This window comes from Bombyx mori, chromosome 22 (genome assembly GCF_030269925.1).
Source record: "Bombyx mori chromosome 22, ASM3026992v2".
NCBI classification, from domain to species: domain Eukaryota; kingdom Metazoa; phylum Arthropoda; class Insecta; order Lepidoptera; family Bombycidae; genus Bombyx; species Bombyx mori.
In genome coordinates, this window is record NC_085128.1 from 13,067,459 (window position 1) to 13,081,846 (window position 14,388).

A 14,388-nucleotide genomic window follows, 5' to 3' on the forward strand; every position below is an offset into this window, starting at 1 on the left:
GACGACCGGCACCGGACGCACCCGCCCTCCGCCAGCAGTAGCAGCGCGCACGGCCGCGTGCGCTCCGAGCGGCGCCGCCCCCGGCCACGAGCCCGCGACGCAGCCGCCGCTTGTTCCCGGAACGCCGCGTGTATTTGACTCCGTCGAAAGGAAGCGACGCCCGAAATGTTCGTATTGCCATTTCTTCGGTCACGAGAAGAACCAGTGTCGTAAGTTAGATTCAAAACAAGGTGATCAATCTCATACTAACTTATTTAAAAATAAAACTCACTCCAAATCTAGTGAAAGTGAAGTTAAAAGTGATCAGTCATTTTATTGTGTCGATTCAAAAGAGTGTTTTAAATTTGAAAACGACAAATCAGTAAAAGACCGTATTCATAGTTCTAATTTAGTGCATGAAACTTGTATACCTATTTTGCCAAATAGTGATGCATGCACTGATACCTACACACAGTATAAACAGCGGCGAATTCCACAAAATTATAATTTTGCTGCCCATAATTCAAATCGTTCGCGGTTTAAGGTTACTGATAACAGTGATAATGCCGATCGAGCTCGTATTGATCGCCCAGGTTCTTCTCGAGAAAAGAACCACAATATCACTGCATGCAACACGAAATGCATAACATGTAATCGATCGAGTGACGATGGCAAAAATAATAATAGTCCGAGCGAAAACATTACTCATGTTAACCCTTCAGCCGCCACAACTGAAAATGTTAACTCTTTGGTTGCCGAACCTAAAAAAGATAATTTTTATTTCAACAAAAATAAAGACTTGGACATGTTTTCTGGCGTCGACGGACATCTTTGCCGCAATGCCAATACAAACGGGCAATGTCAAACATTAACCTGCGCGGTCGCAGAGGATTCAAATTTTGTTCATCAAAGATGTCCGGGCGACAGTAAGATTTGTATACCATTATTTGAAAATTATTGTGATAAAAACGGGATAAACCCGAATTTTCCGAAATATGGGAATAAGCGTGATGTAATGGGATTTGATTGTTTTTATGGTTGCGGCGGAGATGACGATCTTATGGGACCCCCTATTGGTCGTGACGTACGGCCGATTTTTAACATAAATATACTGGGTTTTGACGGCACCGCTTTAATAGACACAGCTGCAAAACACTGCATCGCGGGTCATACGCTCTCCTCCAGCAGAACAACCACCCTCTCCGCGTTTCCTCTCAACGAGTCAGACTTGCCGACGGTGTGGTGCGCATTATGGACGTTTTTACCACCACACTCGATGTACGCCTAGAGACGACAATTATTTCCACTCCATTCCTCATATTTCCTGAATCCACCAATAATGAAACGTTATTAGGAATAGATTTTATTACCGCAGCTGGAGTAGTAATCGACTTCAAAGAAGAGGTTTGGTTCTTCAGTGATGATGCGATGGTAAAATATAATCTGTGTTTCGAACCTAAGTCGCGCAAAGTTTCCTGCGCCGCTACAGACATCCTTAGGGATGACGAAGGTACTCACCTTACGCCAGCTGAGCGGCAAGCGCTCGCTGACGTACTGGACAGGCACGCACACATCTTCAGAGCAGGGGGAGGTCCAACTCCGTTTGCTGAGCATCGCATCGAAACAGGTGAGCATGCACCAATTTCAGTACCTCCTTACCGTTTAAATCCGTCGAAGAAACAGCTGATGAAAGAAGAAATAGATAAAATGCTACAGGACGATATAATAGAAGAGTGTGAATCTGCCTGGTCTTCTCCGGCGCTCATGGTACCGAAGTCTAACGGTAAAATTCGTTTTTGCGTCGATTATAGACGCCTCAACGCGATAACAAAGGCCGATTCATACCCCATGCCCAGCATAGATGAATTGCTTCAGAGCACGAAGAGAGACTGTTTTATGAGTACGCTTGATCTCCGATCCTCATACTGGCAACTCAACGTTAGGGAGTGCGACAGAGACAAGACTGCCTTTGTCTGTCCGTTGGGTACCTTTCGTTTCAAAAGAATGCCGTTCGGATTGCGCAACGCGCCAGCTACCTTCCAACGACTCATCGATAGTTTGTGTTCCTGCGCCGCGTTACAGGAGGTAACTATTTTAAGGTACTTGGATGATCTGTGTATAATATCTCAAGGGTACCAGCGCCATCTACAGGACCTAGAAACAGTTTTCAATCGTCTTGCGGAATTCAACCTACACCTCAACAGAGAGAAGTGCATTTTCGCAAGACAGAGCGTCAAGTACTTGGGGCATGTCATTACACAAGAAGGCGTTTCTACCGACCCTGAAAAGGTAAGCGCTGTGCTCGAAATGAAAGAGCCGAGTAATCTTAAACACCTCAGGACATTCTTGCAAACATGCTCCTGGTTCCGAAAATTCATTCCAAATTTTTCTAAAGTCGCCGAACCCCTGACACGCCTTACGAGAAAAAACCAAATTTGGATCTGGGGCGCAGAGCAGGTGAGAGCGTTTGAAGAGCTGAAGCGTCTTTTGACCACAGCTCCCATACTAATACAGGCCGACTTTAGCCTCCCCTTCATCCTGCGTACGGATGCAAGTGACTACGCCTTGGGCGCTGTTCTATTACAGGGTGACGGAAATCAGGAGAGGCCCATCGAGTACGCTAGCCGTCTCCTTAATGCGGCTGAGCGAAACTATTCAACCACTGAGCGAGAGGCTCTCGCTGTGGTGTGGGCGGTGGAGCGTTTCCGTTCTTACCTAGACGGTAATCCAGTCATCATAGGCAGCGACCACCAACCCCTCCGATGGCTGCTATCGCTGAAATCACCAACGGGCAGGTTAGTTCGTTGGGCTCTAAAGCTTCAAGCTTTTGACATCAAATTTCAATATACCCCGGGGAAGGCAAACGTCGTGGCCGATACGCTGAGCAGACCGGTATGTTCCGATGAATCCCGCAAAGAGTGCGGTGTCTGTTCGGTTATCTGTGACCTACCCACGAAGTCACCAAGCGAAATTCGTGACGAACAGAAGTCAGATCCGGAAGTGTTCAAGGTAATCAAAGAGATCGAAGGGACCGACGACGTTGCAGCTCAAAGATGGCTCGACAGAGGCTATGTCATGGACCAAGGTGTGTTATACCGCTTTAACCCAGATTCCGATAGCGAGTCACCTCAACTAGTCATCCCTGCAAACCTAATTCCCTCCATAATCGAAGAACTGCACGACTCACCGACGGCTGGCCATCCAGGTATTGATAGAACTTATCAAAAGATTGCGCAATTGTACTATTTCACAGGGATGCGGAGAATAATCACGGATTATGTGCGAGCCTGCATCCACTGCCAACGCTACAAGGCAAACAACGCCAAACCTCCTGGTCTTCTTCAAACGCCCGTTATGAATCAGCGCAACGAGGTGTTGGCCATCGATTTATTCGGCCCGTTGCCAGTCGGAGAACAGGGGGAGCGTTGGGTGTTTCTTGTAGAAGATACCGCAACCCGATGGATAGAGTTATATGCTTTAAAGGAAGCTACATCTGAAGCTTGTGCTCAGCTCCTTATTGAGGAGTACTTCTTGCGATTTGGTCTACCTCGCAGGATTATTTCAGATAATGGAGTCCAGTTTGTCTCCGCGGTGATGCGACAATGTATGTCTGTTTTGAAAATCAAACAGAACTTTGTCCCATTATACCATCCTGAGGCAAACCCTGCTGAGCGGAAAAATCGAGACCTAAAAGCAATGCTTGCACATCTTGTAGAAGAGGACCACACCTCATGGCCGAAGAAGCTGCCTCTGATCCGCTTTGCTCTGAACGGTGCAAAGTGCCGCACTACAGGTATGTCACCTGCTTATTTATTCTTCGGCAGAGAAATGCGGTCGCCTGTAGAAGTTCAACACGACATTCGTGCTATATTGAATAAAGAAAACTTTGTTCCTCAAATATCACCTTACCTCCGGAACTTCCTAGACTCGTTATCAGCTGTTCGAGAGCGCGTGGAGATACAACAAGATAAAGCAAAGCAGTATGCCGACACTTCGCGCAGACCATCCAACACCTTTCAGGTAGGTGATTTGGTTCTCGTCAAGTCCCACTTTCTCAGCAAAGGATCGAAGGACCTTACTGCCAAGTTTCTTCCACGCCGCGATGGTCCCTATATTATTGCCCAAAAAGTCAGTCCTACGACTTACACAATCGCAACCCCCGAACAGCCTGATATTATATTAGGGAAATACCATACCCAAGACCTTACCTGTTATCACGGTAACGAAGACTCCTTACCCAAACCTGTGATTCCTAAGAGGAAACGTGGACGCCCATCTAAGGCTGTTGATGTCCTAGTCCAGGAGCGAGGGCGTTCTCCAGGACTAGAGGGGGAGTATATAGCAACCCTAACGCCTGCCGCATCGGCAGCCGCGTCTGATCGCGCGCCGCGACCAATCAGGGACTCTCGTTGTCGGCTCCCGGCGCGATTCAAAGAGTAGCGACCGAGGGGCCTTCCTTTTGGCAAGCCGCGCGTGCGCCTTTACTGGCGCCGACAGTTCACCCGCAACCACCGAAGCATACACACGAGAATACGTCCGCACCTCGCTCGCTACCATTCCTTTTCGAACTTGTTTGTGGGACCCTCTGGAGTATTCATACCCAGTGCTCCAGCTGGACAACACAAAACATTTTTAAAAGCCGCTTCACTGTTACTGTCATTAAATAAGAAAAAAGCTCGTATGTTACATATCGACTATTGTACGCGTATAATAAAGTCAACCATTAAACTCAAAAAGCATTGAGCAAGCAAGTGTGTGTGTTTTTTTTTGAAATAGGTAACTATAGACCAATATAAAAGCATATTTTAAATATTGTTAAGCATTTACTGTTGTTTTATAATTTATCGTAAATGTAATCGCTTTTCAAGTTTATGGTGGACGTCATTTGAAGACAAAAAGGTCTAAAAGTATTTAATTTTAAAATTTGGTAATTACCTACAGATTATTTTCCATTAAAATTGGTTTTCTGTAATGAGCTAGTCTATTCCTCAAACACGATCAAAGAAAATAAAAAAAAAAGTCAATACCCAATGAATATTGATGCCTCAATACATAAAAAACAAATCAACAAAAAAAAAAAATTGTGTTTAAAATATTATTTATAACATTGATTGTTGAGAATACACTGCGTCACAATTAATAGACACTCCGTCCCTTATTTTTAAAAGTCGACTTCATTCTCGTTATTTTCCTTTCTTTTCCTAAGTTTTATTAAAACTTAAATAATAGATAAATGTCATCATGATATGTTAATATTTACAAAAAATAACATTATAGTCAGTGACATATTCGTTTGGACCTTAAAAAATAAATTACAACAGCCGCGCGCATAATAGAACTAAATCACTTCAGCTTAAGTAAAAGCATGGTTCACCATGAAGCCGCTTCATTAGGATATTGCACATGCATTCTTGTCAGGTATATGACCATCTGATCTTTCAATCTCTGATAGTATTGCATGGAACATATCTGTTACAGACTGGAAATAAGATACATTAACTATTAGGAACATTTCGAAACTCAAAAAATACAGTGGTATTTTACAACTTTGCTTTTTACCTGTTTGAATATTAGACTAGTCCCAAATCATTTTTTTTTAGTTCCAAATATGATTTTTATATGTTTTAATAATGGAACTACACATTATCTTTCCTATTTTAGATTTTTTTATCTTTTTGAAAGATCATGGGTGATACAAAAATATAGTTTTTTTTACAATGTCGGTATTTAATTATAAGTATGAGAGAATATTTTTTTGTTAATTAAATTCTAATATAATAATATGCACTTGTATTCAAAATGCACCAAGTGTTTCATTATTGTAGTGAGATTTAATAAAATTCATTGATTGGATATGATTATAAGCTTTTTTTTATTGCCCTTGTAGGCATACGTCTCACCCGAAGATGAGTGGTTACCGTCGCCCATGGACGTCAGCAATGCCAAGCGGCTACTTACCAAGCTTTGAATCATAAAGTTTTATCATCAGTCACATAATATTTTTAGTTACACCTAAAAACTACTGAAGTGCATTTAAATTATTTAAACTTAAAATATTTTCCTATTCAGTTGATTGTAAAAAATTAAGCTTCAAGAAAAAAAAATTTAATTTTTTTTATTAATATTCTATGAGAGTAAAGTAAGAGTTCTTTTTTATTTCATAGATAGGTGAAGGAGCTCACAGCAGCAAGTGTGCAGCATCCCTACTGGCATTGTTATACCAGAGTCTGCTAGGACCTCCGACGGGCACCTCAGAAGAAGAAATGGACAATTCCACCCCCTGAAGCACCATGTTTCTAAGTCGACCCGCAAAGACATCAGGATCACCAGATGAAAAGCAAAGCCGCCATGGGTAGTATGCGTAGAATACACGCAATCAATCCATCCCAATACTGCCAAGTTCGTCGACACCCGGTCGTCTTTCGAGATTCAGACGAGAGAGCGGCATGACAGCACGGATAAAGCAGTGATCAGACAATCCAAGTAGAGCGTCGACTTTCACACTGTTTCCAGCTAGATCGGTGGTCAGCAGAAGGTCCAGCAGAGGGTTCATGCCTCTCAATATCTGAGACACGGTTGGGCTGTCGACAGCTGGGAAAAGCCGTAGGCTAAGGCGAAATTGTTGGCAGCCCGACCCAGGAGGTCATTGGTTCTGGACCCTAACCACTCTTGGTGGTGAGCGTTAAAGTCTCCAAGGGCCATCACTTCAACAGATGGGTACTGCTCAAGCACGCAGTCAGTCTCCTCTTGTACATGCTCAAACAGAATGGGACACGCATCACTGCTGTGGGACCTGCAGGCGTAGATTCGGGTACAACCCCGTGATCTACGCGCAGGGACAAGACGGACAGGTCCCTTTGTTCGGGGTTCCGAAGAGTGCGACAACAGACATCTTCCTGAACGATTACCCACACCCCGACTTTACTTAGAAAGTGATCCAATACGTAACCGGGGTATTCAAGGTACGAGGCATAATCCGGTGAAGATATCTGCGTCTCAGAAATCAGAAAAAAATAGCGCAGGTGGAAGTCTCAGGATGGCAAGAAACTTAGTGGGTTGTGTCTATTAGCTAGCTAGTTTGCAGGTGGAGCCTTCTTCGTGGTGCACGAGTTTGGCGAGGATGGGATGGTGACGAGTGCTTGAAGAGCCTAAAAGCACTGAGAGCTTATCCAGGGGACTCGACAAGGCATTTTTTTACCGAAAACAGCTTTGGGTAATTGTGTCAATGTCGAATGTAGGCAGGGGCTTGGCTCTGCCCCTGGCATTGCAGAAGGCCATGGGCGACGGTAACCACTCACCATCAGGTGGACCGTACGCTCTACGTAGAAGGGCAAAAATTACAGCGGTCAGGATAATAGGGCTTCATAGGAGAGGACCTGTCGCTGTCGCGCGTCGTAGCTGCGATGCTCGGCAGCGAAGAGTCCTGGAAGGCGATGTTCGACTTCTGCGAGTCCACCATATCGCAGAAGGAGGTGGCGGAATGAGAGTGGGAGAGCTCTTCCCTTTCCGCATCAATCCGTCGCCGTCGAGCCGGAGGAGATAGTAAGAGCGTACGTTCAGCCTCTGTAAGTGGCGGCTTGCCACCGGTGAGGGTCAAGGGGTGACCTGAAGGGGTCGAGGCCACGCGATGCGCTACCAGCACTCTAACGTGCTGCCGAGGAGATACAAAAGAGCAACCGGTTGGCGGTGTAACGCATCCCGAGCCAGCAAGCTGGTTCTGGTCCAGTGGGATATTCCGGGACACCAGCGGCACCGTCTGGGCGGCCTGACGGGCTGCCGTACCAAGACGGCCGACGCTTGAGAGTATTCGATTCGCCTTAAAGGCTCCGTCGGCCTGGCGTCCTTGGGGTGAGCTGCGACGTCTGGTTGCAGTGTTGACCGCCATAGTCCGGTAATTAAAAAAAAAGGATGAGGGCTATTAAGTTGTGCTGCTTTATCAAAGTTGTGTGTTTGATGCTTCCTTTAGATAATTACATATCAGTTCTAAGTTTAAGTTGTCATGATGATCAACATTACTCACATAATGATTAAGCAATTATTAAACTGACCTCATTTCTTTTAGCACTTGTTTCAACAAATGCAGCTTTCCATTTTTCAGCTAATCTTTTACCTTCCTCTGTGCTTATCTTTCTTTCTAAATGAAGATCTGTTTTATTTCCAACTAAAACTATTGGGACACTAGAAAGAGAAAAAAGTAAAAAATTTATACTATTATGAAGCAGATGAAAGAGTCCTTTGATAATATCTTCATATCATGATGTACATGATTTTTTTGTTTAATGACAATAAACACATTGTTTAATATATATATTTCATGTCTAAATGATGATCCGAAATAGAAAGGTGAAATTGAGTCTATTCGTTGGCATTTAGCAAAACTCATTAATACTAATGACATAATATTGATCAATGAAAAAATGTATTTTTTAAGACAACTATATAAAAGGATTTGGTTTTATAGTCCTGTCAATTTCAGGTGTTTCAGCAGTTTGATTCAATTTAATGCAGTTAAAATGATGTTATATGTCAACTCATTCTTTTAAACTTTCAAATATCATCATTTAAATAGTTAACATACTTTCAAGAGTTTATCTATTTATGTTTTATCTTCATAAATTCCTTATTTTTTAATTATATATTGCATAGAATTATAAGCCAAACCACTAAGTCACTAATTGGTTTAGTTACTGGACACAGCTTGGACAACTGAGGGCCTGAATGTGGATGAAGCTGCTGAATGGTTTTTTTTTTGACAAAAAGATTAATTTACTTACTGAATTTTGCCAACCATGTCCAGTAATTTGTCGTAAATGATTTGGACTATTTGAAAACTTTTGCTTGATGTAATAGAGTAGACTAATACATAGCCATGAAAATCCATACTATATTGAAGTGGAAATATACTGTATTCATCCTGACCGGCTGTGTCTACTAGCTTAACTTCATATTCCGTCGAATTCAAACGAATGTACTTGGTGAATGCTAAAATAAAAAATAAAATAGGATAATATGTAATCATTTTATTAGACAAACATTTAAATGGTAGATTCAAACATATTCGACTTACTGTTCTCTATTGTTGGGTCATAAGAATCAACAAATTGGCCTTCCACGAATTGTATTATTAAAGAAGATTTACCTAAAAAGATACTTTTTTAAAGTTTACATCGCACATTTAATAAATAACGCGCATTAGCACTGAAACGATTCCTTTACCCACTGAACGGTAACCCATCATAGCTATCTTTCTTTGTTTCGAAGGCATTTTTATTTAAAAGTAACTATCCAGAGATTTTGTAAGGATAAATTGAACAAAGTATTATTAAAATTCTAAAATATCTTATTTTCCAATTATTTGAAACCCTTTTTGTTTTTTTGACAATTTTGGAATTTGACAAAATGCAGTTCAAACACTATGGTTTTTTTGTCTGTCCATTCTGAAAGGCAATGGGAATGTACTCCAATTTTATTTAATTAATATTGAACCTTGAATGGTTTAATATAAGTTTAATTTCATCGAGTACATTTGATTTCATTTTACCTTTCATGTAACGTGAAAGATATGACTTCAGTCTTAGGTTGTAAGGTAGAAATTGAGCATCGAACATAACAAACGGACGAAAAAGGAAATATTTATTTTTACTTTAGTATTTCAATAAATTTAAGCCTGTGGTGGCTTATTAACGGTTCAACATCTATGTCTCTCAAATATATTAAGTGTATAATCTATGTCTATGCCAGTGCACAAGTAAGGGAAAATTATCACAATTGCAGATTAAGGCTTCTCGGATTTTTTCTGAAAGTCCATCGAAACTCTTTTATTGAAGGAGAGATTATTTAATTTATATCATAGGGTATATACGGCATTGTTATATTTCATTTTATTTCATTCTTTATTCAATTTCATTTCGTTTCATTTTAGTTGTCATACTTTGAGTGAAACGTTTTTGCTGTAATTAATTCATGTAAAAGGCTATTTTCCATTGCCTGTTGACGAATCAAACAAAGAAATACTTGTCACAAATGTCAATTGTCAATATTAAAATTCATAAACAAAATTACGAATTTTTGAGTCACAATAATTTTTTGATGCAAATAGATATTATCATCATATGTACCTATTTCTTCAAAAACGCTTCCACTGTATGAAAATTTTACGCGCAAGTGGGTTGATGATCCGATTAAATTAATTAAAAAAGGAAGTGCCTAGCGCTAATTTACGATTTAGAAATGGCAAACATTCCTGATTGCCCCATGAGCCTAAAATCAATTCAGCATTATTTGAAGACTGCAGCAGAACACGACAACCGAGATGTGGTTGTAGCATATTGGTGTCGCCTTCACGCTTTACAAACCGGCCTGAAAATAACTACCAAGAAAACCCCTGAAGAAACCAAAGTTTTAATGGGTAAGTTGTACTAAAGATTTTATTGATTTTAAGTTTTCTTTTTCTGTGACAATGAAATTTGCATTATTTGTAATAGTAAATATAAAATGTTTCAGAAGTTTACATCTACTACAAAGTGGCTTTAAATCTTTGTTTAAACATGATTAATGATATAGATAAGATTATTAAATCTGAAAATTCACCACCCTAAAACATTGTGCAAGAAACATTAACAAGGAAAAGTCAGCATAAATTCAAACAATAATAAGAAAATCTGTTAAAAATATTATGTGAAATGTATTAATGGCAATTTTATTGGAAATTTCATTGCAACCACGAACATTTTCATTCTAAGTGTGCTTATCACCTGTATCTACTGAGTAAATGAAATTTAACTTCCCTCTGTATTCTTCTTAGTCATAGCTAAGAAGCTGTTGTGGCTGTTCATGGACAGGGTTGCATTTCGTCATTGCTACTCTATATTATTAAGCTTATAAGTCACTATAAGTCTATTTAGCACTTTTTATCACTATTTAGCATTTTTTATTACTATTTAGTACTATTTATGAGTTATTTTTTTCCCTTAACCATTGGACCAATAGGAACTCAACTTTGGAATTATGAAAAAAGGTAGAAAAATTTAAAATTAATTAAAAAATTTCAGCTCTTATGGACTGGCTTGAAGAAATAAAAAAATCTCATGTAGACAATGAAGCAATCAGCAATGATGTAGCAGCCCAGGCCCATCTTGAAAACTATGCACTGAAATTGTTTCTGTATGCTGACAAACAGGACAGGGAACAAAATTATGGAAAGTAAGTTGCACATGCAGTTCTTTATAAACAAAAGTACCAGGTTCATAAACATCTAATCTATTGGTCAAAAAAGTAAAAACATAAACCTTAAAACTGAAGGTGGTGAATTTAAACAAAATACATCAGCCTACCTTAATTTACAATATACTATATAAAGTTCAAACTGTATGTAATACACAAACCTGAAATTCCACACAAGATTCCTACTTAAAACCTTGTCCAGAATTGTGTTCTATTGCAACAACTGTAGCTAAATGCCAATTTTGTTTTTAGAAATGTGGTCAAGGCATTTTATACTGCGGGTATGATCTATGATGTTCTTACCACATTTGGTGAACTGACAGATGAAGCTGCTCAGAATAGAAAGTATGCTAAGTGGAAGGCTGCGTATATTCATAACTGCCTTAAGAATGGAGAGACACCCGTACCAGGTATTGTTTAAATAAATACATTTCTTATTTTTTTTATTGTTTATTTTTTTAGATGGATGGACGAGCTCACAGCCCCCCTGGCGTTAAGTGGTTACTGGAGGCCATAGACATCTACAACGTAAATGAGCCACCCACTTTGAGATATAAGTTCTAAGATCTCAGTATAGTTACAACGGCTGCCCTACCCTTCACACCGAAATGTATTACTGCTTCACGGCAGAAATAGGCAGGGTGGTGGTACCTACCCGCGCGGACTCACAAGAGGCCCTACCACCACTAACCTTTATAGTTTTTTTTGCACAAAATCCTAATGTGACATGGTTATTATAACATTAAATCACCAAGCGATATCTTGGTCCACTTTCTGTTCAATGGCTACTCCATCCTATTTCAGAAAAACTGATACAATACATTTTCATATTCTTCTCGTAAGTGGTCATCCTTGATCATGTACATTAGCATTTTAAAGGCTTTTCAAACAAGTAGAGTTATTCCAGTGGTAGGTCGCATAGGGAAAAATATTTCTGGAAACATACTTCATAATTCGTTTCCAAATGATTCTTGTCCACCTGATGGTTGTCTGGAAGAGATGGCTCTTAGCGATAAGACCGCCAATTGTACTTTTTTTGTATTTAATGTATTGCATTTTTTTTTTTTTGTGTATAATAAAGAATACTCTCTCTCTCTCTGTCATATCGGATGAGTCTACCATTTCTAGACATAGGTTTGAACTCTGCTTTAATGGCAGGTGATGCCATGATAAAAAGCTGATATGACTTATGTTAAGTGTATGAAAGCAAAATGTAGTCACAACTGTGAAGCCAAAACCCACTTGTTTGCCTCAGTGCCTAGCATAAGATGTTCAATCTTAAATCATCAATATTCCCAGGTCCAATGCAGTCAGAAGATGATCAAGGCAATGCAGGGATGTCTAGTGGCAATCAAGAAGCACCTTCGGATCCACCTCAACCTACTGATTTCACAAGTAACCCTCCAGAAACACCTCCCATAGCACCCACAAGCTTCAATAGCTCGTTACCAGATCCAAATGCAGTATTAAGAGCTGCATCTCAATTACCCCCTGTTCCGTACACTCCAGATCCAAATCCTGGTGGTTTTGTGCCATATGACCCAACCCAACAACCTCAACCACCTCAGCCAACCACCTTTCATAGTGACACTACCAATTTGCCAACTCTTACACCTGATCAAATAGGAAAAGCTCAGAAATACTGTAAATGGGCAAGTAGTGCTTTGAATTATGATGATGTTAAAACTGCTATTTATAATCTTAAGAGTGCTCTGGAGTTACTGCAAACTGGACGTGATCCAGCCTGAGATCCCATGGATAATAAAAGCATCTGCGACATCGGTCAGGTTATAATAAAAAGTTATTTAATTTAATTGTTCATGATTTTAAAAAACAATTCAATTTAATGTCACATTCAGATATCCAAAAATAGTAAAGAAACATAGAAGTATAAAAAAAAAAAAAAAAACTAGTATGAAACATGCTTAGAAAGGATATTGTGCCTTTTAAGTACAAGGTTTTATTGCAAATAAGATTTAGTTCTAATTTTTTAGTTTTTCAAGTATTTTCATTATGATGTTTGTATAATATAATAGTATTCATATTGGGTGCAAGATGATCAATAATCTAAGGAAAGCCCCCAAAATATAACCAGTATAACCGAATGTAATTGAGCATATTATTATATCAACTCCAGTAACCATAATAATTTAATTAATAATGTTACTATAAAAGAATTTTTTTTTATTTAAGGTGCATATTTTATTAGTATAAGGATTGAATTTATTTTTTCAAAGTTGACTACAAATTGAAATAAAATATTCAGTACATATTTAGTAAATATCTGGTAATTGTAAATGTTAATCTGTGAATTATTATTGTTATGTATGAATGTTTTTATAATCTTGTAATTGAAATATAATTAATGTAATTTATTTTAATCTCAAAAGAAACATCTAACCACTTATGTACCACAAAATTGTTATAGATGTAAAAATATATGATTTGTTTTGATGCTGAATAATAAAAATGCGCTTATTGGTATTTTAGTGTAATCTAATTGAATTATAATATTTAGTTTTAGGGCCTGTCCGCACAGCCATATTTCACTGCGAGGTTTTTATTCGCGCGTATTAAATTCCGCGATCGGAATTACACCTAGTACGCACTGCGAATAAAATTTCGTACTATTTTCGTCAGTTTAATTCAGTTCTCGGCTGAGACACACATGTAAAATGGACAACGGAACAAAAATTTTAATTTATCTAATGCTAACGCGGCGTAACAGACGTATCAAAAGATGTCATGAGCATTGGATTCACCCACTTACGGCATTGACACCCATGAAAGGATTTTTCTACATAAAATATCAAGAGTTGCGAAAATACAGCAAAAAGTTAGTTGCTCCACATCAATCTCATCATTTTCTTGCACGGCCGGCGATCGAGTGGGAGAAGAAGCGCGCGCGTCTTTTCTATAGAGACACGTAGTGATTATATACTCTTTGATAGAGACGTTGCACGACTGAGCGAAACGCGCGAATTTTATTCCACAGTGCGAACATAGCCATACTTATTTTATACGGTACAAAATATTCGCGCGGATATAAATCGCACCGCTTCGCGTTCAATTTGCATCAAGTCACAGATTTTTTTCCCGCGCGATTTTTTTACCGCCAGTGCGGATACTCCTTTAATATTGAATGTGTTACAGAATTACGAGAAAAAAATCGCGCGGTGAAATATC

At 39.4% G+C, this 14,388-nt stretch overlaps 2 protein-coding genes across 2 annotated transcripts; one reads left to right on the forward strand and one right to left on the reverse strand.

Moving 5' to 3' along the window:
• Positions 1 to 5,368: 5,368 nt before the first annotated feature.
• Rheb (ras-related GTP binding protein) lies at positions 5,369 to 9,244 on the reverse strand. The gene is made up of 5 exons (NM_001111326.1): positions 9,196 to 9,244; positions 9,047 to 9,118; positions 8,754 to 8,961; positions 8,028 to 8,157; positions 5,369 to 5,458 (listed from the first exon to the last, which is right to left on the reverse strand). Exons 1-5 carry the CDS (start codon positions 9,242 to 9,244, stop codon positions 5,369 to 5,371), a joined length of 549 nt encoding a protein of 182 aa, NP_001104796.1.
• A 796-nt stretch (positions 9,245 to 10,040) lies between these two features.
• Positions 10,041 to 13,111, forward strand: Vta1 (Vps20-associated 1 homolog (S. cerevisiae)). Its single transcript, NM_001046945.1, is given in 4 exon segments — positions 10,041 to 10,387; positions 11,031 to 11,181; positions 11,455 to 11,612; positions 12,502 to 13,111. Coding segments are annotated over 4 exon segments (936 nt in total). The 5' UTR covers positions 10,041 to 10,209; the 3' UTR covers positions 12,951 to 13,111.
• The last annotated feature ends 1,277 nt before the right edge of the window (positions 13,112 to 14,388 follow it).